Raw genomic sequence first — 22,207 nt, 5'->3', positions numbered from 1 at the left:
TGAAAATAACGCTAGAGATAAAAATCATTAATTGGGGACCCGACTTGAAGAGATAGTGGCGCAAGGACTTCTGGGAAAACATTGTCTCGTTCTTCAAAGTAGTAATGGCAGAAAATTTGGATAAAATTTATACTCATAAAAAAATCCCTGATAGTCCATTTGAGCTACAATTGTTTTGTAAAAGACATAAATCTAAGTAATTTGAAATTATTTGAGTCCGTAAAGGTACGAGGTATAACAGCAAAGAAATATTTGTCAAATAAAATTTAGAACGAGTACAATATGGCGGCGCCCATAATCTCTTCATGTTTACAGTTAGCGCTTAAAATCTTTTTATAATAGCTCCATGATCTACCACCTGCCATATGTCATTTTATGAAATCAAGCATTGTTCTCAACTTTTTTCTTACTATCCTGCCTTCTTTAAGTGGTTTATCCGATCTGCTACGTGGGAAACGGCATCATAAACTGTCTGCCAGTGCAAACCGAGTGAGTCAACTGACTGTCAATGACTGTACTTCAACTGAAGTTCTAGCTAGACTCTTGTCTCCTTTTTATCATGTTTATGGACTAGCATTACAGTATAGTCACACATAGTTCCACAGCATGGTCAGCAGGTAATGGTAGCCTGTTGTCTGATTAGGTTAGGCCATAATGGCCGTGTCTGTAGCTGTACGAACCATATGAATGGAATATATGAATATGCACATGAATTTTACCATGACATTTTATTTAATTGGATTTTATCAGTACCTGATGCACGTGACAGGTGCTGGTCCAAAACCGTCAACTCACTTAACACCAACTGAATTGAGGGAACAAATGTTTAATTTATTCATTGAAAGATGGCCATTGACAGACATGCAAATGCATATGAAATAACACGACCTTGCTCGAATGTTAGGGAAACATTCATTTATAAATAAGCAACTATGGATGTAAATAAACATGTGCCATTGCTTTGTACGTGTGCGTCTTATTTAAAAGAGAATGAGAAGTTAGTGCTCTAGGTTTTATATATAGCTCTATGGTGCGAACTTATTATTTTTAAGTTCACATGTTTCACTCACATTTTATCAACAGTATCAGGTCGAGCCAAATACATCAGTGTCTACTTCACTCTCTCTCTGGAGATTTTGCAATGTAAAACACAGAGTTACTTATTTATGGTAAGGCTAATACCTTTGATGGACAACTTACCATTGGGGCAGATTTTTTCAAGTGTGTGACAACAAAAGTGGTCTTGCCTGTTAAAGATTTGCTCTCAGATGTGACATGATCAAATATGTACTGCAGTAATGTACATCTATCACTCCTTGATAAGTTTGTTCTGTTCTTTGTCAACTTTTTTTTTAATGTTTGTAATCTGGGACAGTGGTGAAGGTCAATAACTGAAGATGGCTGTCTACTACAGATGTATTTCAAGCCCTTTGCGAGTTTGCTTTTACCCTATAAACCTTTGGAAGAAATCATCCAGATTTTTGTACAGCAGAACTGGAGAGTGGGTAAGGAATTAAGATAAGGAATAGATGTACATGTGTTCAATAAATCCTGGCAATAGAAAGTCTGCAACCAATCTGTAAATTATTTTGTTCTCCGGAATGACAAGAACTGCTTATTCTGTGTTATGAAGAAATGAGTGATGATATTTTGGGATAAATATTACAGGCTATTTCAAGGTGTTTGTCCATTCATTTTCAGGTGGACAAGTTTTCTTTGGAGACTCGTAAAGAGTTAGAGGCATATTGGAAGGATGAACTACAAGCGTTCAGTGCGGAGCAGACCCTCAGCAAACAGGTAGAGTGCATGATAGGCAGATGTTGGGGTTATACTATGGCTGTTAGAGGCTTTATGCTCCAAACTCTTACATCCCTTCATAACTCATGAAGGAATGGAATTATTTATCCCTTTTAATTCTGAGTTTATTATGAGTGTGATCAGAGGCAGAAAGCATTTCAACATTAGATATGGTACAACTTCATAATCATGCCATTGGAATTTCTATTATTATGAAAAGGAACTGTGAACAGGTTTAACAGATGCAGCCAACGGAAAGTCAAAGAGAAGGGTTTATATTTATCTCACCTGTCCCTGATATAAGTAACAACAAAATGCAGTTCTAGAATGATATCTCATTCTGCATGTATATTTTTTGTGCTAGGAAGCTTAAATTTAGCTTAGAATTCTTGAAAACTTCGAGTATATTGTAAGCTCAATCATTTGTATTTCTATCCTCTTCCATTTTCTTTCTCATAGGACCAGAGACCCAAGTATTATGTGCTTTCCATGTTCCCATATCCATCAGGACGGCTGCACATGGGACATGTCCGAGTTTACACTATCAGCGACACCTTCGCACACTTTCATCGCATGAATGGCAAACAGGTTAGGATTCCATTGACACTAAGAGACCATTTTTAATTACGGGTTTTGGCCTTACCTGACGTATATATTTATAAACACTGCATACTCAGTGCCTGTCCGAGAGCTTGCGAAAAAATTCACAAGCTTACTCGAGTAGGACTTGAACCCATGAACTCCTGCTTACTAGTGCAGATGTCCTAACCACTCGACCGCCGAGCTTGCCGGGGTCAGCTGGCCGGTCCAAGTCAGGTGTAGCAGTGGGTACCGCACCGAGTAAGCTTGTGAATTTTTTTTCGCAAGCTCTCAGACAAGCACTGCAGTGTTTATAAATACGTCGGGTAAGGGCAAAACCTGCAATAAAAATTAACATCTCCCCGATGCAAAGTACATCTTGACCTGTTATAGACTACACATTATTCCAATGCTCAAATCTATGGAAAGATGTAGTCACCCAATTTGTCTGGCATGAAATGCCTCAAATTTTGGTCTTTTTTTTTGTTTTGTCTTGTTTTCTAATGAACAGTAGGCTTAACATAATGAAAGACTACAAATTATTTAATTAAACAATAACTATTTTGCCTTGCTCAGGTACTGCATCCAATGGGATGGGATGCCTTCGGTCTCCCAGCTGAGAATGCCGCTATTGAGCGAAAACTCAAACCTGATGACTGGACCTACAGGTAAACCCTTCAAATCACTTGTTTTTGCCCTCTGCTGACATAATGTGCAAAGCTTAGCAGGGTGTTATCCAAGAGCTGGTAAGAAAACACTCATAAGTTTCTCTTGCATGGATTTTGATATAAGGATACCTGTGTATTTGAGACCCCTAAAAAGTTGGTTGTTCATTTTTTCAAAAACAGGTTGTAGCCCCAGTGAAAAGCAATTATTTGTGAAGACAAGCGTGATTTTTTCAAGTATAGTTTTCGTTTTTTATCATTGCCACAGCAATATAAGCTACATGAAAAAGCAGTTGAAAGACCTTAGTATGTGCTTCAATTGGGACAAGGTAAGCTGACCTCTGTATGTGAACGTTTCTCTGATGATTGTCTTTTGGTAGCTTTCTTCTTTTGCTATTGTCTTATAAACTTATCAAATACTACCACATTGTACAGTAGTGGTTTTGATTTCACACCATTTGCCTGAAAGTCTCGTTTGAAAGTCTGTTATTTCAACTGGATTCAGGAGGTGACTACGTGCAATCCTGATTACTACCGATGGACACAGAGCATCTTTGTGAAGCTATACAAGGCAGGATTGGCCTATCAGAAAGAGGCTCTCGTCAACTGGGACCCTGTCGATCAAACAGTGCTAGCCAAGGAGCAGGTGAAGAGAGAAATATTTTAGAGTTTGTAATGAAACAGCAATGATTGTTTTGATATCATCCTTTTACCCAGGTCTGTAATATATGGTTCCAAGTTTGACTTCTTTCAGAGTTCTTTTTTTTTTTTATCGAGGTGGATGAGAATGGATGCTCGTGGCGATCAGGCGCCAAAGTTGAACAAAAACTCCTCAAACAGTGGTTTCTGAAAATGACTCACTACTCCAAGGTAAGAAGTAATCGTTTTCTTACGGTTCCTTGTTTTTCATTCCATTTGTATCATGATATGCAGGAAGTCTTTTACAGTTTATAATATCCCATCCAATTCCTTTATGAAATGCTCTAGTCCTTGCTTGGTGGCTTGGAGGAGTTGCCTCATTGGCCGGCTGGAGTTAAGAGCATGCAGGCCAACTGGATCGGTGATTGTAGCGGCTGTGCTTTCCACTTTAAATTACAGGTAAGAACGAGAAGTGATTCCTGTTGTGTCAGAAACGTTACGGGTTGTAACTATTATCACGTTTTCATCCACTATCAACTTCGAACCATAAACCGACATCACCGTTACGCTATCCATCATAGTTCAGAATAATCCATTTGCATCCATTGCCAATATTTACAGGATTCAATGCAGCATCTCAGCATGGACCTCCCCGTTCACACAGCCTACCCCGAGCTCGTCTACGGAGCATCTCACATCATCTTGGCACCCAGCCACCTCCTACTCAGGAAGGAAGACTTCCTCAACTGTCTCTCCTCAGATGTGCAAGAGCAGCTGAAGCTGATGGATTCCAGAGAGTTAGGTATCGGAGAGAAATCAGCAGTTTGAAGGAGTCACATCTCCAAAAGTGGAGTTCTGTTCTACCTGATACAACCAAGACTCTTATGTGTGCTCACTTTAAAACCTGACTCCTCGTAAAGTTTTGGAACTGTGGAGCACAGGCTATATAGTTTAATGTGTTACAGCGACAGAGCATTCTCTGTTCTAGTAATGTTCTGTTTTTTAGTGAAACTATGAATTCCTCAAAAATGCTGATAATAGCAGAAAAACACCAGATGAATAATCCAGGGAAAATCCAAACAGTTAGATAGGGACCGGAAATCCAACCCACATCTCAGCCCGATTAGGATTTGAACCCTGGTCACCGATAGCAAGCAAGAAAAGTGACATTCTTCCAATGCTTAATTAATATAGTGAGAAACCAACAAATGAAATGTTCGACTGACTTATGTCGTTAACCTTGTTTCTTTGATTGTTTTTGCATTTCCTCTTCAAGACGTCAATCTTGGCATCAGTGCCATCCATCCTCTCAGTCAGAAGCCCATCCCCATTTTCGCCTCAAGCCGCATCCCCTTCCAGGAAAACGTGGAGTCCAGCCTAGGCATCCCTTGCTCCTGCCAGGAGGATCGGCAGTTTGCCGACCTGCACAGGATTTCGTATGAGACAGTCATTGACAGACGAGCTGAGGACACCAGGCTGGTGAACTCAGATCAGGTGAGAAGTCATGCAGGTCACGAAGGTCATGAGTGGACTGTCCAGTAATGACAACAATGATGGTCAGTCATCGCAACAGCATGGTTTGATATTGTTGATATTAATCGATAATGACACCAGGAGTGGCCAAGAGTCGATCTGTCCACAGCAATCTTGTACTTTTTGACAATTCAGTGACCAAAAAGGTTTGTGACGTTTGTGTATTTCTCCAGTTCACAGGGATGACATCAGAAGAAGCCAAAGAAGTAATCATGCAGCATGCAAGAGATTTAAATATTGGAGGTCACATGACAAGCCCCAGGCAATTTGATTGGTTGATATCCAGGCAGCGTTACTGGGGCACCCCGATACCAATCATCAACTGCAACCAATGTGGGGTAAGAGGAAACTCATTTCCTATGCCAGGAAGATCTAGTTTGGCAATTTGTATTAATACATAGGTTCTATAAGTTGACGAAGAACCGGCTACATAAAAAGAATCAGATTCAAAGAAAAGAATCTGTCAGTTTCCATTAGTAAAATCTGAAAGCTTGGAGGTGTTGCATAGTACTCCTAATCCCTTTCAAAGAAGAAATATAATGATGATAACTAATAATGAAAAATTAGGGTAAAAGCGTAACAAATCCACCAAAGGGTGTTTGAGGCATTACTCAACTACACACCAAATTATGTAAATGGCTGAAACAGAAAAGTCAGACAACCTTACAAAAGAAAAATGTCCAAAGTAAACAAAGCTAAAGACCAGTGGATAAAATGAAAACTTTGCCCTTACAAACTTCTACCTTTTCCTAGGAATTATGTCTCCTTGTTTGAAAATAAGTAAATATTTTCGTTGACGTGTAGGCTGTTCCTGTGCCAGAGGAGGATCTTCCAGTAATACTTCCCAAACTAGACACCCTCACTGGAAAGGGAACGTCACCCCTTGCAGAGGTCACACACTGGGTCAACGTGGAGTGTCCTCAGTGCAGTAGCAGGGCTAAGCGGGAGACAGACACCATGGACACATTTGTGGATTCGTCCTGGTATTTCTTGAGATACACAGACTCAGCCAATGAGAAAGAGGCATTTAGGCAAGAGACGGCTGATTGGCTAATGCCGGTGGATTTGTACATTGGAGGCATTGAGCATGGTAAAACAACAATCATATTGTCAAGTCTCTTTCAACTTCAACTGTTTGGCATGTTCCGGGAATAAATTTTCAGAAAAGTTATATTTTTCCTTTATTGTACAACTTTGATGCTAAAAGAGATGCCTGTGAAGTACGTCTTTGAGGCACGTCACTCGGACAAAATTTGACAACTGATACTGTGAATGTTTGCTTTGGTGTGATGTCGGTTTTGTCAGGATTTCTCTGTCTGAGTGAATTTGTTGATTATTTGCTTTGTGTGGACAGTGCATTACTGAACTGTCAGTGGTCATTTTTGTAAAGCATGGACAATGGTTACCGGCAAGCATTGATAAGATTTACATATGTTCTTCTTTTACAAGAAGATGCAACAGGTTTTGAAGATTGTGTAGAAAATGAATCAGTGCACTTTTTTGCCGTTTAGACTCACAATATGCATACTTGATGTGTCCATTCTTGGCTATCATAATTAGGCATCAAACTGACATCTACAAGTCTGTACAAACTCCTCACGCTGTGTCCTTGTGCTGGGAACTTGAAAAGACATCACTGCAGAACAAATCCATTTATGATCTGTCTGTTTCATAACTCCCATCTGTAGCCATCATGCATCTGCTCTACGCCCGCTTCATCAATCACTTCCTCTACGACCAGGGCTTGGTCGCTCACAAGGAACCCTTCACTCGTCTCTTGACCCAGGGACTGGTGATGGGACAGAGTTACAGAGTGGCATCCACTGGCCAGTATCTCAGGCCAGAGGAGGTAGAGTTCAAAGGTGAGAGGGTCAGAGGTCAAATGAGAGTATGATATGGCAAGTCTTATAATGGTTCCTTTCAAAGTGCCAGTAACTCATAAATCTGACACAATGAAGTGAAAAGTGTGCTTAGCATTCAAAGTTCTTCAATTTCTCACAAGTGTGATTTGTGGTCACTTGGGAAAAATGATACTCTTATGGATATTAACTGTCTGGACAAGATCTACCACATCTTAAACAAAAGAGAACAACTCTTTGGAATGTTTGTATAATTGGGCTCACACTTTGATTTATTTTTTTCCCCATGAAGATGAGGAACCACTGCAAAAGGGTACCGGTGAAAAGCTGATCGTCAAATGGGAAAAGATGAGCAAATCCAAGTATAACGGTGTTGACCCTGAAGACACCGTCAGGGAGTATGGGACTGATACGGTTCGACTGTTCATCTTGAGCGGCATTCCACCCGAGCATGACATGCCTTGGAATATTGCAGGTGAGTGTTAATGACAAGCAATGCTTCTAAAGTGTTTGGAGCAGAATTTTGAATGGAACCATAAATTGCTTGATTCAGGGACAGTTAATGTTGAGATTTCAGAGATAAAAACCAGGAGCTTAAACAGACAAATGAAAGGAAAATATGTATTTGCTTGGAATCAAAGATATATTGAAGGTTGAATTTCTGTCAATATTTGTTTCGCTTAGCCATTTCTGGAGTCATGCGTTGGAAGAACAGGCTCTGGTCGCTTGTTACAAGGTTCATCGATGTTAGAAACCAACGGGAATGGTCCCAGAAAATCCAAGATGAAAAGATGAAAAGACACGAAGCAAAGCTGTGGAAGCTTAGGAACACTGCAATTCAAGAGGTATTTATGGCCATTTACTGTAATAAAACCCCACATTTTAAAGGAATTGATTTCAAACTATTACTATTTGTTTGACAGGTAATTTGCACTAATTCATCACTCTTTGAAATTAGAAAATGTGATCTGAACTGACAAAATCATATGTCAGATGTGACAGGGACACGAACAAAATGGACCCCTAATTTCTGGAATTTACCCGTATTTGAATCAGGCAAATTTTCGAAACAGATTAGATGTAGGGGGGGGGCTTGAAACGTAGAACACTCAGATACCTGTAGATAGGGAGCAAACTTCACATATTTTTGAAAGTACAGCACAAGATCGACCAAAGGGTTTTATACAGCAAATGAGTAAACTGTCATCATAAATAAATATTAAATTGAACCTAATGAGAACTAATTTATTTAGGGAAGTTTATTTGAGAGTAATTTTATTACCCACGGTAGGTAACTGAGCAGTTCACGACAGACTACATGCCCAGCGTTGCCATCACTCGGCTGATGACGCTAACCAATGCTCTACGCAGCTTTCCCGATGACGTGGTACGCGACAGCCGTGCCTATGAAGACACACTGGGCTCCCTCTGTATCATGACTGCACCCATGGCGCCAATGATTACCTCTGAGCTGTGGAGGGGTGTTGCCGGGGTACCATACCACTTGGCTGACTATGACTGGGTAAGACCGTGACAGTTTTCTGACTCTTTGGAAATTGATACAAGGATGTCCCATAGCCCAATATGGCAACACAACTTCCTTACAACTATGTTGTCAAACTTTTCTATTGCCCCAAATTACCAAAGAAACGAGATATTTGTACCTTTTGTGGAGGGAGCATTATTAATTGATTTTGGAGGATATTTTGGAGGATTTTTAAATTATAGGTTGTAGAGACTTTTTCAAACTAGGTGGATTGAGGCTTTTGGACAGGGTTCATGGTTTGTTTTTGATATCCTGATGAACAAAGCCTCTTAACATCACCAAGGACTGGCATATTTTCCACAACGTGGTGTTACTGTCTCCAAGGTCCGTAGCTTTTTTTAATGCAACTCTTTAGCATAATACAGGAACACCGTTCTGATGTAAACCAGTCAATAAAGTAATTTCTCTGTCGGTTTGAGAGCGACATGAACACATAAACACATCCGCAGATCAAAAACAAGGCGGCAGTTTTTCCAGAATGCCCTCGGGGAAAACTGGAGAGGTCTGTCATGCTTTGGTTTCCATTATTTGTCATTTCACAGGAGAAAGATGTGTTACAGCAGGCATGGCCAAAAGTCCAACCAGAAACCGAGAAAGCAGCATTTATGAATGTCATAGTCAAGGTATTTCAGCAAATAGTCTTCATAATATCTCCTGAATAGTGTTTCTTAAATCCTCAATAGATCTCCTTAATTTTTTCTCTTTTCGCTCTCGTAAAAATAGAATTATGCCATGATCTTTAAAGTAAAATGTTAAGCCCTACCAAAATCCACTTTAGAAAATCAGTGCATACCATCTACTTAAAGTCATGGATATTTTGTACAAAATGTTTAATATATTTTCGTAATCTCTGGCAATGTGCAGAGACCAAAGAGTTTGCCATGAAGTATCCGTATGGACACTTCATAGTTACAATATTTTAAAACTGGTCTCTTTTGTCATATTGGTTGTCTATTGCAGGTTGACAACCAGACAATAGGAACAGTCCGTGTGCAGACTGAACTACTGCAAAATGAACATGAACTAAAGAGCCTGATACAAGACAGTGACCTGGTTCGGGAGGTCATAGGTCAACAAGACATCAGCAGAATCGTGGTGGCTGCAAAGGTTCCACTGGTGAACTTTTTATTAGATGGTCCAAGATGATAAAAAAGAACCTAGGAACCGAATCCCTTTTTTAACGGAATTCCTTTCTTTTTCTATACATTAAACTCGCCTCGAGTAAGGAAGCTTTGACTGAAATTGGAGGTCCTGGGTTCAACACCTGTGCTCAGATGTCCGGATATTTGGTTCTGACAGTATCATCTAAGCAGAGCTACTAAATGGAATAGGCGGTACATGGTGCACCAGAATCTGGCAGTAGTAGGAAGATTATGTTGAAGGGAATCAATGAACGTCACGTTGACAACAGAACCTTGGCCTACAAATGACAGTGAAGCAACACAATATCCTGTCAGTGCAAAGCTATGTTAACCTTTTACCCGGGGGTTACCATTGAAATAGACACTGGTAGATCAAGGCAAAGTTTATAGCTCGTCACTGACTGGAGAAAAACTCTGCAGTCAGTTCAGATGCAAACAATGTCAGCATCGGTACATAAAGTCTTGATGGTGAATGTGGGCCCAGGAGAGTTTATAATCGGAAACCAAACCAGAAGATATTTGTCAACAATCGGCGTTAAGATGCGAATGGTACACTCTAAGAATCTAAGAAGATAGAAGTCTGAACTTTTGAAAGTTGTCGAGTATCTACATCTTCCGTGGCTGGTGGGCTGATTTGACATCGGCGAAGTCTCGTTGTAAAGGGGATGAAATGTCTTCCAAGCAAATGCCAACGCTGTAACTACTGCAACATATCCATGATGAGCAACCAATAAAAACACACACTTGGTAGACTGAAGGTGAACTTCCATGATTTGTCCCTCGATCAGTTCAAAGACTCCTCCATGACCTTGGACCTCTGAATATGTTCCTCTGCCCACTTTGGTAAAGGAGTGCTGAACTCAAAACCGGGACCCTGAGAAGTAAGATTTGTAAGCAAAAAATAAACTAGTGCACAAAAAAATTTGTGAAATTTGAGTTTGTCAAATTGAAAATGTCCAAACTGAACATACTTTTCTACCTAGAATATTGTGAAATTTGGAGACCGATAAATCATTCAAAGATCTGTTTTACATCTCACACGGTTACCAGTTACACATCCAACCATTCTCTCAACATCTGATTCATATGATTTCACTGAGCATTTAAACAGTGCCAATAGACATATTCCAACCTTGTAGCTGAGAGCATGTAGGTACATGGTCATCTCATCGGGTGTAGGATCTCTCAGTCTCATCCTGCATTCCCTACACAGGCTCTGAACAAGTCTATGACGTTGCTCCTCTGTTAAATCCTCCTCTAACTCCTTAAGGCCTTCCTCTTCCTCCTTTCCCCTTCCTGATGACTCAGGGAGATCTTCACAAGTCCCGTGCGACGACCCTGCTTGATCACTTGATCCAGTTCCGCAGGGATGAGCGACCTCTGAATCGGCTGTGCACTGGTTACCAAGGTCGCATGATTCGATTATGGTTTGTTGGTTTGTGCTTTCATTCCTCCTATGATGCTCGTCAGACCTGGCTGTGCCCTGCTCGTCAAGGGAATGCCCAGTGGAATCATTTGCTCTAGTCGCCTCGACTCCGTTACTACATGCTGCCGAAGTCACATTTGGTGCCTCTCCCTGGCCTGAGCCACCGTATTCAACCTCAGCATCTGCATCGTGGACAAGCTGATCTCTCGTGGTCTTGATGAACATTTCTGGGTCCTCAATAACTTGAGATTTTAGCTCTGCAGTGTGCTGTTTGATTAGTTCAGTCAGTAGCTGTGTATGACAAGGAAAATCAATGGAGACGTTCCAACCACCTCACTCTGTGACCAGAATTTTCAAGACGGTCTATAGTACAATTGACCCTCCGAGATTCTTCAGAATTCAGCAGGAGGTTTGTAGGATTTTTAAGGATGAAGGATATAGATCCCAATAATCAACCACCAGTGCATTACCCAAGCAAATCGTTCAGTTTTGCGACTAGTAATGCACACATAGTCAGTTACTTCTAACTGTCATGCCTAATTGCCTAAACATTGCTGAGGGTTAACCCCAACCCCCTAGGGACCATTGAAATCCTGCATAACCTTGTTGGGTTCAGCATGGCTAACCCCTAGGGACCATTGAAATCCTGCATAACCTTGTTGGGTTCAGCATGGTTAGGGCTAACAAAAAATACCTGTACTGTTCATTTCAGCAATCTCAGTGGGCACGCCAATATCTGTGCTTTTTTTGCTGCATTATTCAAAAATCTCAATTGGAACTTGACAATGTCCATTTTAGGATGCAGTGTTGCCTTTAAGTACCTTGCTCAATGCCAAGTTTGAAAATATGTCCCATTCAGGGACAAACCAACCGTATATGCCATGGTAACAGAATATACCCCAGTGAGGGGAGTTTAATCTCACATCTTCATCTGTGTGTGGAATGTCTCCTCCTTTGCCGAGTTGAGAGCCCCAAACGGGGTTGTTATACAAGGGGTCATTCACAATGGGGTATCCCAAGTATTGTAGATGGACACGGATCTGGTGCATACGTCCGGTGTGAGGCGTACCTATCACAGTCATTCATCAAAAAGAGTAAAAAATGAAACTTTTCCAAAGTTTAATCTACCATTATGTTCAGCTTTTTACTGTGTGTTACAGTGTCAAAATGTAAGGACAAATCTTGCCAACTGAATGTTCAAAAATTTTAAGCCATTTAAACAGCATTGTAATAGGCTGATAAGTGGTGGTTTATGGCAGAGTCTCCAAGAGGATGTGGCTGTCGGTTCAGATGCGGGCTGACCTTTGACCAAGCCTGTCTCAGCTCCGATTAGCTTGACCCAACCAAATTCATTTTGCTCAAGCAAAGGAACACATAATTGGAGTAAAATATTCAGAGCATTGGCCAAAGATCCAACAACTTACATTGCACGATGCTGGTAAATCCGTCGTAGCTCAGACGCTGAAAGGTCGTCTAACTCTCTTTACCTTCGGGACTCACCCTGCAAACACCAATCTTATGTGATACGGTGACGATTGGCTCGGAACAATCGAGGGGCTCGCTGCAAGACCAAGCGAGGAAAAAAAAAAAGAGAATGGATCCAGTCCAAGATGTAGAAATTAGACCACACCTGAAATTGTGCTCATTCAGTCAAAATCCCATTTTGTTTCTGCTCAGTGCCCAGTAATAAACAGTTTATGCTTCACAAGTAGGTTTACAAACCTGGGAAATTCTCCACTGACTTTGCAGACATATACTTTAGTCAGCTTCCTATCCCGTACATAGGCATCGACTCTCTGAGAAACTTCACGTGTTCTGGAGTGTAAAAAACAATTCACATTAGACCGCTCTATTGTCTTCTTTCCGAAGATTTTTGTTCAATATCCAGATTTTGTTTCAATATTTGGTGAATTTCAGAGGGGAATTTGTGTATAAGGAACGAACAAACACCATTTTACTCAAAATATTTTGTGGGTGTTTAATTTTACGGGGAATTTAGATTTAAACCATCTGCCGATGCCAAATCAATGTTATCAGGCTTCATTACTCTGACACCTTTGTTTCTACACTGGACAGCAAAAGAAACTTGCCACTTCTGTCAAAGGCCACACATAAAAATTCACTCCATTGACATGCACAGCAACTTGGTCACTGAATCAAAAGTCACACACAAAAGCACTCTCCACCAAGCAAAAATGACCCATGAATGGACAACATTTTAAACAACCAATGACAAAGTGAACACCTGTTTTGTCAAAATGATGTGCATGAGTGGTTTCTGTATGGGGATGCCATCCTTACCGACTATGCATACACATTATTGAAAAGTAATGACTGTGACTTCTTTATTTCGTCCTGTGACATTGATTTCTGCGTAAAACTCACAGCTCATTCTGTTACATTGTGTGACTTTCGATTCGGTAACCAAGTTGCTGTGCATGTCAATTTCTTCTTTATTATAAAGATAATCACTTGCTTTTGGGAATGTGATTAGTAAGGGGTATTTGCAGCATACCTGTGTACAAAAATTGTTTATTTCTATGGAGTGAATTTTTATGTGTGGCCTTTGACAGAAGTGGCAAGTTTCTTTGCTGTCCAGTTTATTCACCTGCTGTCCTGTTTTGCTGGAATGAGGTGGAAGGTTTCATCTCTTGGGATTTTTGCAACATTGAACTAGATGATAAGACTGCACAAAATCTCTCTAAATGTGTTTCAATTCATTTATCAATTCAACAGAAAAATTCTAAGAGAGACCCCTGGTTTAGTTTTTTCTAAACCTGGTAGCATGTTGTATACCTTGCAAACATGAGCAATCCTGACGTCAACCGATCCAGGCGGTGTATTGCTGAAAGACACACAGGGAAGACACAATCAATGTAAGAACAAGTACCAAAGAGAGAAGATACTGAGAGGGGGTTTGTGATTTCTACTGCAGGCACTGTCGTACTCACTGTGCAATCCCGTTAGTCGGTGCTCTTTGCCCAACATGAAGATGATGGTGTTGTGGCGGTATTTACCACAAGGATGGACCTAAGTACATAGCAAGAAAAACATTTGATGCGGAATCAGCCAAACACCCAAGAATACCGCTCACAGAAAGATTCTGCTCATTCCAATCTAAGGACTCCTACATGAACATTTCGTGAAGAGTTCCATACACGGACATCACTAATTTTTCTGTAGGGGTATATTAACTATCACAAAGCGATACCATTTCCAAAAGAGTCAAATTCAGCAGGGAAAATATCAAAGCCTTTTCTTAGAAAAATAGGAATAGAAAACTTTTTCAGACCAGTCTCAGAGGGTTTGTGCACAAGGTGTCAAGTAATGTCCACGTATGGAGCTCCTTGCGAAGTTTCATCTGAAAGAATGTCTGAAAGTCACAGTTAGTCCTGACGGATTCTTCAAGCACAGGATACCAACCGGTACAGAAGCTGGTTTGTTGATGACAACAAACTCATCGTTCACAGCGATGATGTCCAGAGGTTCACCGGTAACCGGTGGCTCGTGACGGTGCACCATGGAGCGAAGGAACTCATTGTTATGGAGAATCTTGTCGGCAGATACTTTCTGTCCATTGATGGTGATCAGACCACGGCTGATAGCCTTTTTCTGGTTGGGAAAAATTAAACCCATTTTAAAAATTTGAAAACCAGTTTCATCTTTCATTGTGTTGATGAAAAGAGTGGAGGAAAGGAAATGGAAAAGCTAACAGACGGGGGAGCGTGCTTGAATCACTTACGTAGTACTCGGGTGTTTCCATTCTGAACTCTCTTTTAAAGACATCGAGCAAGGAGCATCCCATCCAACGTCCTTTAATGTGAGTCTCAAATACGTACACGTAAGGCGTCACCTTCCTCAAGCCTACCAGAAAGAGATCAGTCTTGTCATTGACCAATCAGAGGCAGCGTTAATAAGAATTGAACCAATCACAGAAGTCAAAGCCTTTTATAAGACCAAGCCATTCTTTCTCATTACACAGGCCAAGTTTTACCATTTTCATAGTAGTATGTAGTTTCATCAAACTTCTGGTCATTTGAAAACTTCTGGATTTTCTTTGGATGTCTGTCGAGCTTTTTTCCCTGTGAATAATGGAAAACAAAATGTTACACCATTTATTGTAATGAATTCTAATCACGGTTTGATAATAAAGAAAAACACAAAACCTTGTTGGGGTTATTTTTCTCTTCCAAACTTCCATTTCCGTCATTATTTCTTAAATGATGTAGGCCTTACTTGTTGAACTTCAGCTTGTTAGTGTTGCTATGCCCAAACTTTAGCATCAGTCCCAACTGTAGCAGAGAAGACAGGAGGTCAGTGTTTGCATGTGCCAAAGTCATTTTGTTTACATCAACTTGTGCGGAAAAAATATTGCATCCTGACTCCACCTCAGCAGTTGTGTACAAAGTCTATGGGGAGTGAAGAGAATTTTCTAAGTATTTCCTAACAACATCGGTATATGTTTCTCAGTCCAGAATTTGTGTCTCTCCAGCATTTCTGTAATGACTGACTTTTATATTGAGATGATATATGATGAGAAAAGTGGAGTCAGGATGCAACATTATTTCCACTTGTGCTTTTAGAAAAAAGTTGTTATACAGATTAAGTGCCATATTTTAGAGGAATAATGTCAAGGGTGAACTACATAAATGTGGAGGAGGTTGAGAAATTTTCTTCAGAGATTGGCCAGCAATAGTTGGGCCAGCTCAACTGCAGCACTATAGTTGGCATGGTTGGGACTGTCCTAACTACGGTTGGGCCAGATGCTATAGCCATGATAGCTGGGGCGTAACAGTGTTAAAGAGAAATAGAAAGCTGAAGAAAAGTTAACATCTCCAAATGCTTATGAAAATAGCATTAAATTGAAAAAGAAACACCAGAGTATGTCAGCCTACGCCTACCTCCATTGCGTATGCCACTTAAGTCACTCACGGTAACTTACTGTACCCCCAGTACTGTGGGGTCTGACATCCGCTCCTCATTCGGGGGAGAGGAGCGGACGTCGGACCCCACAGTTCTGGGGGTAAACTTACTGTAGACCTAGGCCTACTTCCTAACCCTAGGCTTTTTTACCTTTTTGGTTTTACCAGAAAATTCTTTTCTCTTCAATCGCAGTCCGTCTGTTTTGGCCTCCAGAACAGTTTGAGCAAGGACAGACTCTGTTTTGCAGTCGGCACCTGGGCCATGAGACTCGTCAACAGGGCTGAGGGGTGACTTGGCTTCTGTCGTGTCTGACATTCTCCGAACTCCAACTTCAGCAGGCTCAGCCATGTCAGCGGCAGCAAATCCCTCGCTCAAAACTCGTGTCCAACTTAGAGGATTAAAAAATGTATTACAGGACCTTAAACTCTCACGTGTGAAAATTCTGGCTGTTAATCGCATATGTGTAAATTGATTTCGTATCATTTTATGATCATAATGCTTAGGGGGGCTGTTAAAATCACTTCTTCGCAACTAATTTACTGCTTCATAGACGCCGCCATTTTGAAAAATGACTCAACTTTGGCCCGTGGTGGCGCTATTATTTTTGACAGCAGCTGCAGCAGCTGAAGTCGGGTCAGCCTTGGCCGGCTGCTCAGTAAAATCGTGGAACCCGTCCCTGAGCTAACTTTATCTGACAACCTAAACCATGTTCCTCATCTTACAGCCAGCCCTAATTCGAACCCTAAAGCCATAGGTTTATGACTCGGGCTGCTGCCATAAAAGGCAATGACGATATACTGATGGAGAAGAGTGTCAAGCGCGACTGTCACGTGGCCTACACACAAGTCACAGAGTCTCCTGTCTACTCTACTCTCGCGGCTTTCTGAAATATTTGATGTCATTCTGCATCGAAAACATACGGGATGTTTAGATTTCTCATACATTTTGTACTTATTCCGATTCTAACATCAAGAGGAAACTCAGCTGGAAACTCCAAGCTGGACTTCCGGAGCCGAGCGCACCTTTTCCTTGTCTCAATCCCTGGGTATCCGCTATCATTCTCAGAAGGGAGCCGATGACTGCAAAAAAAAAAGCTCCACCGTTTTTGCTTTGCACAGTACTCTTTGGTTAGAAGCAGCTTCGGTTAATTAGGTGATTGGGCTTAATTCACAACCTTCCTACGTTACGCAGCCTCTGAAAGGGGGGACTGGCTTTTTATTCGTCTCTTGACCCCCTTTGCGCCGGGGGGCGGCTCCTCCTGTAACCCAGCAAAAAGGGGACACTGATAGCAAAATGTCAACCTAAGGAGCTCGATTTGAATCAGACTTGAAGGAGATGTAACCTGAGAGGCTCAAGCATGGCAGAGCGCCGTATAGAAAAACCTGCCGTGTAATGAGAGAATCCCATGTGCATGAATGCTCCAGAGTTCAACATCGTGAGGGAAAGCTTCCTTAGACACACGGGGCCTGCTATTCTGCTAAGTAAAACTGTCAGATACTCTGACCCGAATTAACTTTGAACAAATATTTTCAAAAATCGTGTAACATCCTTGGGCCAGAAAAGGGCCTTGTCCTCAATATTACTATGAATCGAGTCCCTTGGCGTCAGCTTTTACTGCTTACATTACTTGGCCTGAATACGTCTCTCATGTTGAGCAAAACTGAACACGCCCACACCAGTCGATATCTTGGTCACTGCTTCAAGTTCATATTCGTTAGACGAGTGAATGAATTATTAAACAACTATCCAGGACAACGTTTTTCACACGTCCTTAAAAAAGTACAGAGCTAATAACCTTGTCTTTTGCTATGCGCTACATGAAGCAAGACAGTTTGTGGTTTCTCAGATTTATTGAACAGTCTATTTAATTAATAAACTGGCGAATATCGACTTCTGAAATATAAAACCCTACTTGTGCATTGGGCAATGTACTCTGATTGCTATTTTTTGCCGGAAACAAGCAAACTTGCGCCTATTTGAAACTAACTGCATGTACAGATCTTCGATGTCTTGAAGTTATGACTTGTCAGATCGCAAGGGCTCTCTTCAGCTGAGCAAACGGAGCGGGTGTCTAACTCCGACATTGCCAGAAGAAATGTCAGCTTGGGCCGCTGGTTCTTCTCAAAGGTCTCCGACACACTGATGTGTGTTTGTACAGTGTAATCCAATACCGGTAATCAATATTGCGACAACCTCAATCGCAATCTTCCTCTTTTCGCTCTATACATTTTGCCATTTTGGTACTTTTTAATGACTTGAACCCGGTAAGAGCTTATACCCGCAATCTTCAAAGTGGAGCCAAATTCAGTAAACGGAAGACAAGAAGGGAAGTTAGATCGGAATGATCATGGTGCTGTGCAGGAAATCACCGATGCCATGGGGTCAATGTAGGTCACTTCAATTAAGGCTGAACTCCAGCAACGTGACGAGGAAATACACTCAAGACGATGGCAAAGTTTTCAAATTAAAGAGTAAATAAAGTGGATTTAAATCCATTTTTGTCGGCCCGAGAAATCAGCCCCATGTATCCTTGTGTTGCGATTTTAAAGGTTTTTTTTTTAAGTTTAATGGCAAAATCGTTATTTTCCTCTTCTGCACTCTCTGAAATAGAGATGACGTCATAAAGGGGATAGTTTTGTTTTTGTGATAAGACAAGGTTATAGGTCGAATGACACTTGATATGAACAAACTGCTACAAATTGTACGTTCAAACAAAAAAGGAAGTCCGTAAAACAGCACCTACGAAAACAACACACCAACAATCCTACGAAGACAACTTAGATCTTGCGATAGATGGATATTTCATGGGGGTCGGTAAACCATATTTACATAATCAAACGATGGACCTTTCAACTTCTTTCAAATAGTACAGAAGCAGCATATTGCTGAGGACTGATCAGACCGAAAATTTTATGTCATTAAAATAAGGAAAACATTATCCCTTTCAATAATGATGTAGGTTTGTAACCACTAAGCAGTAAAAGTGGTCATTCTCAGTTATCACGAAGGAATAAAACAATATAAAACCGCCAAAAAAGGAACAGGGGCAGAATTTTGTCTTTGTAAAAACATCCGTTCTTTTATTGTTGTCTATACCGCATGACATTTCAGAACCAAGACAAAAGTACTTTTAGTTACATATTTACTCAGTTTCCACAGTTTTGAAACAAAGGTTAATTATTAGGCCCCCTATATGTGCATAGTTAATTTGACGCAACAGGTGTCGTAATAGGTCGGACAAACGTGCCCGTCTAAGAGAATTATAGAGCGTTTTCATTAGAATATCAGCGAAACATTGTGATTTATTCCTGATTAAAGGTATGATCTTCAGAACATCGAAAAGGTTATACTTTTGACACTCCAAAGGATAACTCTAAACACGTTAAGGGTTTTTCTACTTCAAATCAGGTAGTTATCAATACCGACCTCATACAGGAAATAACGATATTAAACCATTGCATGTCACTTTGTTAAGGCAAAGGTGGTGGTTATTGCAGAAACAAACTTAATTTCATTTCGAGATAGCACCTTTAAGAGCTTTAACAAGTTGTGAAAGGTCATGTTTAAATTGTGTTAAATTCTTCAAAATGGTTTACAAACTTTCCAATGCACGAACCTGTACATTGTGACATAATGTTTATCAGTTTAATAACACCGACTTGACACGGGCGATTCACAATAGTGCGCCTCCAAGAGTTTACGGCCAATCACAAAGCGCGAAATCTGTCGACCCTTTCTAAACGCGCATTGGGTCGACAGATTTCGCCCAGTGTGATTGGCCAACGCGTTGCAAACTCTTGGAGGTGCACTATTGTAAAACGCCTGTATTCTGATGATTGAATTTCCAATTTTCTTCAGGAAAATTTCTCGCATACCTGTTCTGCACTTGAGAGAAAGGCAAGATAAATTCTGTCACGAAAACTGCTTTTTTAATTAATGGATAGCAATTTTCATCAAGGAATTCTTTTTGCCAGAACAATTAACTACATTTTTTAACTTTGGCTTGCCTAGAAAGTACATGTAATTGAGGTCATTTTATCAGATGTTACGTATTTGCTTTGGTATGTTGACACATGGCTTTGGTTATCAATCTAAGAGCTTACGAAGGACGCATTTTGAGCAATAAAATCAACCGTTGGAGCATCAATTTCTACCAAGTCCCAACCCAATCTTTTACCTTTTTCTTCAACCTCGTTGTCTGCAGTTAGATTTCTTTTAATTGATATTACTACAATTATAAGACTTTTCACAAGCATTGTAGTTGATTGGAGTTCTATGTACGCAATGTTCACTTGTACTCTAGGTTAAATTTAAACAACCTATGTATAGGATTTTCCACTTTTGCGAAAAATGACTGGCATATTTACAGGGCTTGTTTCATCTAACTTCCTTTGAATGTTACATTAATTCCTAAATCAACAAAATACTCAAACTCGATTGGTCCATAGTTGGTTTAGGGTATAAATGTAATTAGAAATCACCATTACCAGCGTCACAACACAACAACAATCAAAGCAGGAAGCAAATTTGCAGTCATTAAGAAAATCGACAAACTTACTTTACGACCAATATTTACATTTTGGCATACTCATGAGTGGCCCCTTGGGTGTCGAAGCTTGAATAGTGACCAATCATATTGCAGACAGTAACTGTTTCACACATGGGAGCAAGGCTTCTGTTAAGGCACTTTGTACAATCGATAAGGCCTTGAAGAGTTTTCGCGTTCCATGGATGGTCATGAGTTCGACATCAAGACAACCTCTCTCTTTGGTTCACGCGTTTTGGCACGGAGGGAGGACAGCTCCAAGGTAACAAGGTTGAACATCTCCCTGTCTGTTCTTTTCCATACTGCCACCGCAGGTTGGTGTCTTGGAGTACAAGTCAGTTCATTTGGAGTAGTCGTCACGCGTTGACAGTGCGTAGCGAAGAAGATTCGATGGCTCAGGGATTTTGGAGAATTTGAGCGTGACAATACAAATAAAGATTGTCCTGAAGTAAGGATGTTTGGCAGCGTAGATCAACGGATTGACGCAACTGTTCAGGAGGAGTATCACACCGGCGTACGGCGTGAAGTGGTCAGCGCTAGGGATCATGATACCGATGCTGTAGGGAGAGAGGCAAAGCACGAAGGCACAGACCACGTAGAACAGGTTCTTGGTGATCTCAACCTGCCGTCTGCTGAGGCGTTTCCTGGTGGAACTTTGGCGTGAGACGGACGATGTGTGATGCTGGGTCCCGTTGTTGTTCGCTGCGGGACTCTTTGGATTCGAGGACGACGAGTGCTCGCTCGGTGCCAAGATGGTTTTGGTGTGGTGCTTGATGTACAGGAAGATCTTAGCGTAGCACACCACGATAGCAATCATGGGAATTGGGTACAAGACTGCAGCTACGATCATGTCGTAGGGGTTAGATAGCGTACCACCTGGCGATTGGACTGGGCCACATCTTAGGTACTTCTCGTCGTAGCCGAGTTTGCCAACACCGAGGAGTGGGGGGATGATGACCGTCACAAAGGGTAACAACCAGGCTACGAGGGTGGTGAACATCAGCATCTTGAAGGTGTAGAGGGTTCGGTACCTGGTACTGGGCTGGGTGATGAGGAACAGCCTGTTCAAAGCTATGAATGCTAGGGTTATGATGCTGGAGCCGACGAAGATGATGGTCAGGCCGCCTGCAGCCGAGCAGATCCACTTGGCGATAGGCCAGCCGTTCATGCTAACAGCACCCAGGACATGCCACGGTAGACACAGGCAGGTCAAGAGGTCCGTGGTGCTGAGACTCACCACGTACACGTTGGTAGCAGTACGGAGTTTGCGACTCAACGCGACGGCGAGGATGACCAGGCCATTACCGAAGGTGCCAAGCACGGTGATGATGCTCATGGCGACCGCTAGAGCGATGCGCTCCCCGTAGGCGAATCGGCCTGCGTACTCCGATTCGACCAGATCAATTTCTTCAGATTCGTTCAAAGGCAACAGACTAGGAGAAGTAAGATTGCCCCCAACCGATGCCAGTTGACTTGCGTTAGAAACCAGCTCCATCTTTCAGTACAGTGAATTCGCACTTGTAAAGTCTGTAAAACAAGGCAGAAATGACCT

The 22,207-nt window shown here is 41.3% G+C and overlaps 3 protein-coding genes across 6 annotated transcripts; 1 reads left to right on the top strand and 2 right to left on the bottom strand.

Moving 5' to 3' along the window:
• The first annotated feature begins 94 nt into the window (after positions 1–94).
• Positions 95–10,517, top strand: lars2 (leucyl-tRNA synthetase 2, mitochondrial). 3 transcript variants are annotated; one of them, XM_087137777.1, is made up of 21 exons: positions 95–225; positions 429–489; positions 1,084–1,169; positions 1,376–1,505; positions 1,702–1,797; positions 2,257–2,385; positions 2,953–3,044; positions 3,310–3,370; positions 3,547–3,687; positions 3,819–3,911; positions 4,029–4,139; positions 4,302–4,482; positions 4,957–5,174; positions 5,387–5,551; positions 6,018–6,303; positions 6,902–7,075; positions 7,365–7,547; positions 7,757–7,917; positions 8,364–8,594; positions 9,161–9,241; positions 9,579–10,517. In XM_087137777.1, exons 4-21 carry the CDS (start codon positions 1,398–1,400, stop codon positions 9,762–9,764), a joined length of 2,697 nt encoding a protein of 898 aa, XP_086993903.1. In that variant the 5' UTR covers positions 95–225; positions 429–489; positions 1,084–1,169; positions 1,376–1,397; the 3' UTR covers positions 9,765–10,517. The 3 variants fall into 3 exon arrangements, with proteins under 3 accessions (XP_086993903.1, XP_022082172.2, XP_086993904.1); XM_022226480.2 differs by lacking the exon at positions 95–225 and having other exon boundaries at positions 288–489; XM_087137778.1 differs by lacking the exons at positions 95–225; positions 1,084–1,169 and having other exon boundaries at positions 288–489.
• rpusd2 (RNA pseudouridine synthase domain containing 2) lies at positions 8,929–16,676 on the bottom strand. Its single transcript, XM_087137779.1, is given in 11 exon segments — positions 8,929–10,634; positions 10,893–11,477; positions 12,110–12,255; positions 12,611–12,747; positions 12,909–13,001; positions 13,983–14,031; positions 14,138–14,216; positions 14,610–14,798; positions 14,929–15,050; positions 15,181–15,268; positions 16,260–16,676. Coding segments are annotated over 11 exon segments (1,911 nt in total). The 5' UTR covers positions 16,593–16,676; the 3' UTR covers positions 8,929–10,544.
• A 2,485-nt stretch (positions 16,677–19,161) lies between these two features.
• On the bottom strand, positions 19,162–22,150 carry LOC110974821 (melatonin receptor type 1B-B-like). 2 transcript variants are annotated; one of them, XR_015425629.1, is made up of 2 exons: positions 19,932–22,150; positions 19,162–19,796 (listed from the first exon to the last, which is right to left on the bottom strand). XR_015425629.1 is itself a non-coding variant. In XM_022226710.2 (1 exon), the coding sequence occupies exon 1, from the start codon at positions 22,148–22,150 to the stop codon at positions 20,996–20,998; it is 1,155 nt and encodes a 384-aa protein (XP_022082402.1). In that variant the 3' UTR covers positions 19,162–20,995. The 2 variants fall into 2 exon arrangements, 1 of the variants encoding a protein (XP_022082402.1); XM_022226710.2 differs by having other exon boundaries at positions 19,162–22,150.
• Positions 22,151–22,207: the final 57 nt, after the last annotated feature.

The sequence above is a fragment of the Acanthaster planci genome, linkage group LG06, assembly GCF_054643075.1.
Source record: "Acanthaster planci isolate LZ-2023a linkage group LG06, COTS_SCS, whole genome shotgun sequence".
Classification (NCBI taxonomy): domain Eukaryota; kingdom Metazoa; phylum Echinodermata; class Asteroidea; order Valvatida; family Acanthasteridae; genus Acanthaster; species Acanthaster planci.
The sequence above is the reverse complement of the archived record's forward strand: the minus strand, read 5'-3'. Positions and strand labels throughout refer to the sequence as shown.

Bases quoted from the DNA above. Each gene is read 5' to 3' on its own strand.
- LOC110974821 (XM_022226710.2), bottom strand. From the start codon at position 22,150: ATGGAGCTGGTTTCTAACGCAAGTCAACTGGCATCGGTTGGGGGCAAT.
- lars2 (XM_087137777.1), top strand. From the start codon at position 1,398: ATGGCTGTCTACTACAGATGTATTTCAAGCCCTTTGCGAGTTTGCTTT. The intron at 7,076-7,364 runs GTGAGAGGGTCA...TTCCCCATGAAG, and splicing joins AGAGGAGGTAGAGTTCAAAG to ATGAGGAACCACTGCAAAAG. The intron at 7,918-8,363 runs GTATTTATGGCC...TACCCACGGTAG, and splicing joins GGAACACTGCAATTCAAGAG to GTAACTGAGCAGTTCACGAC.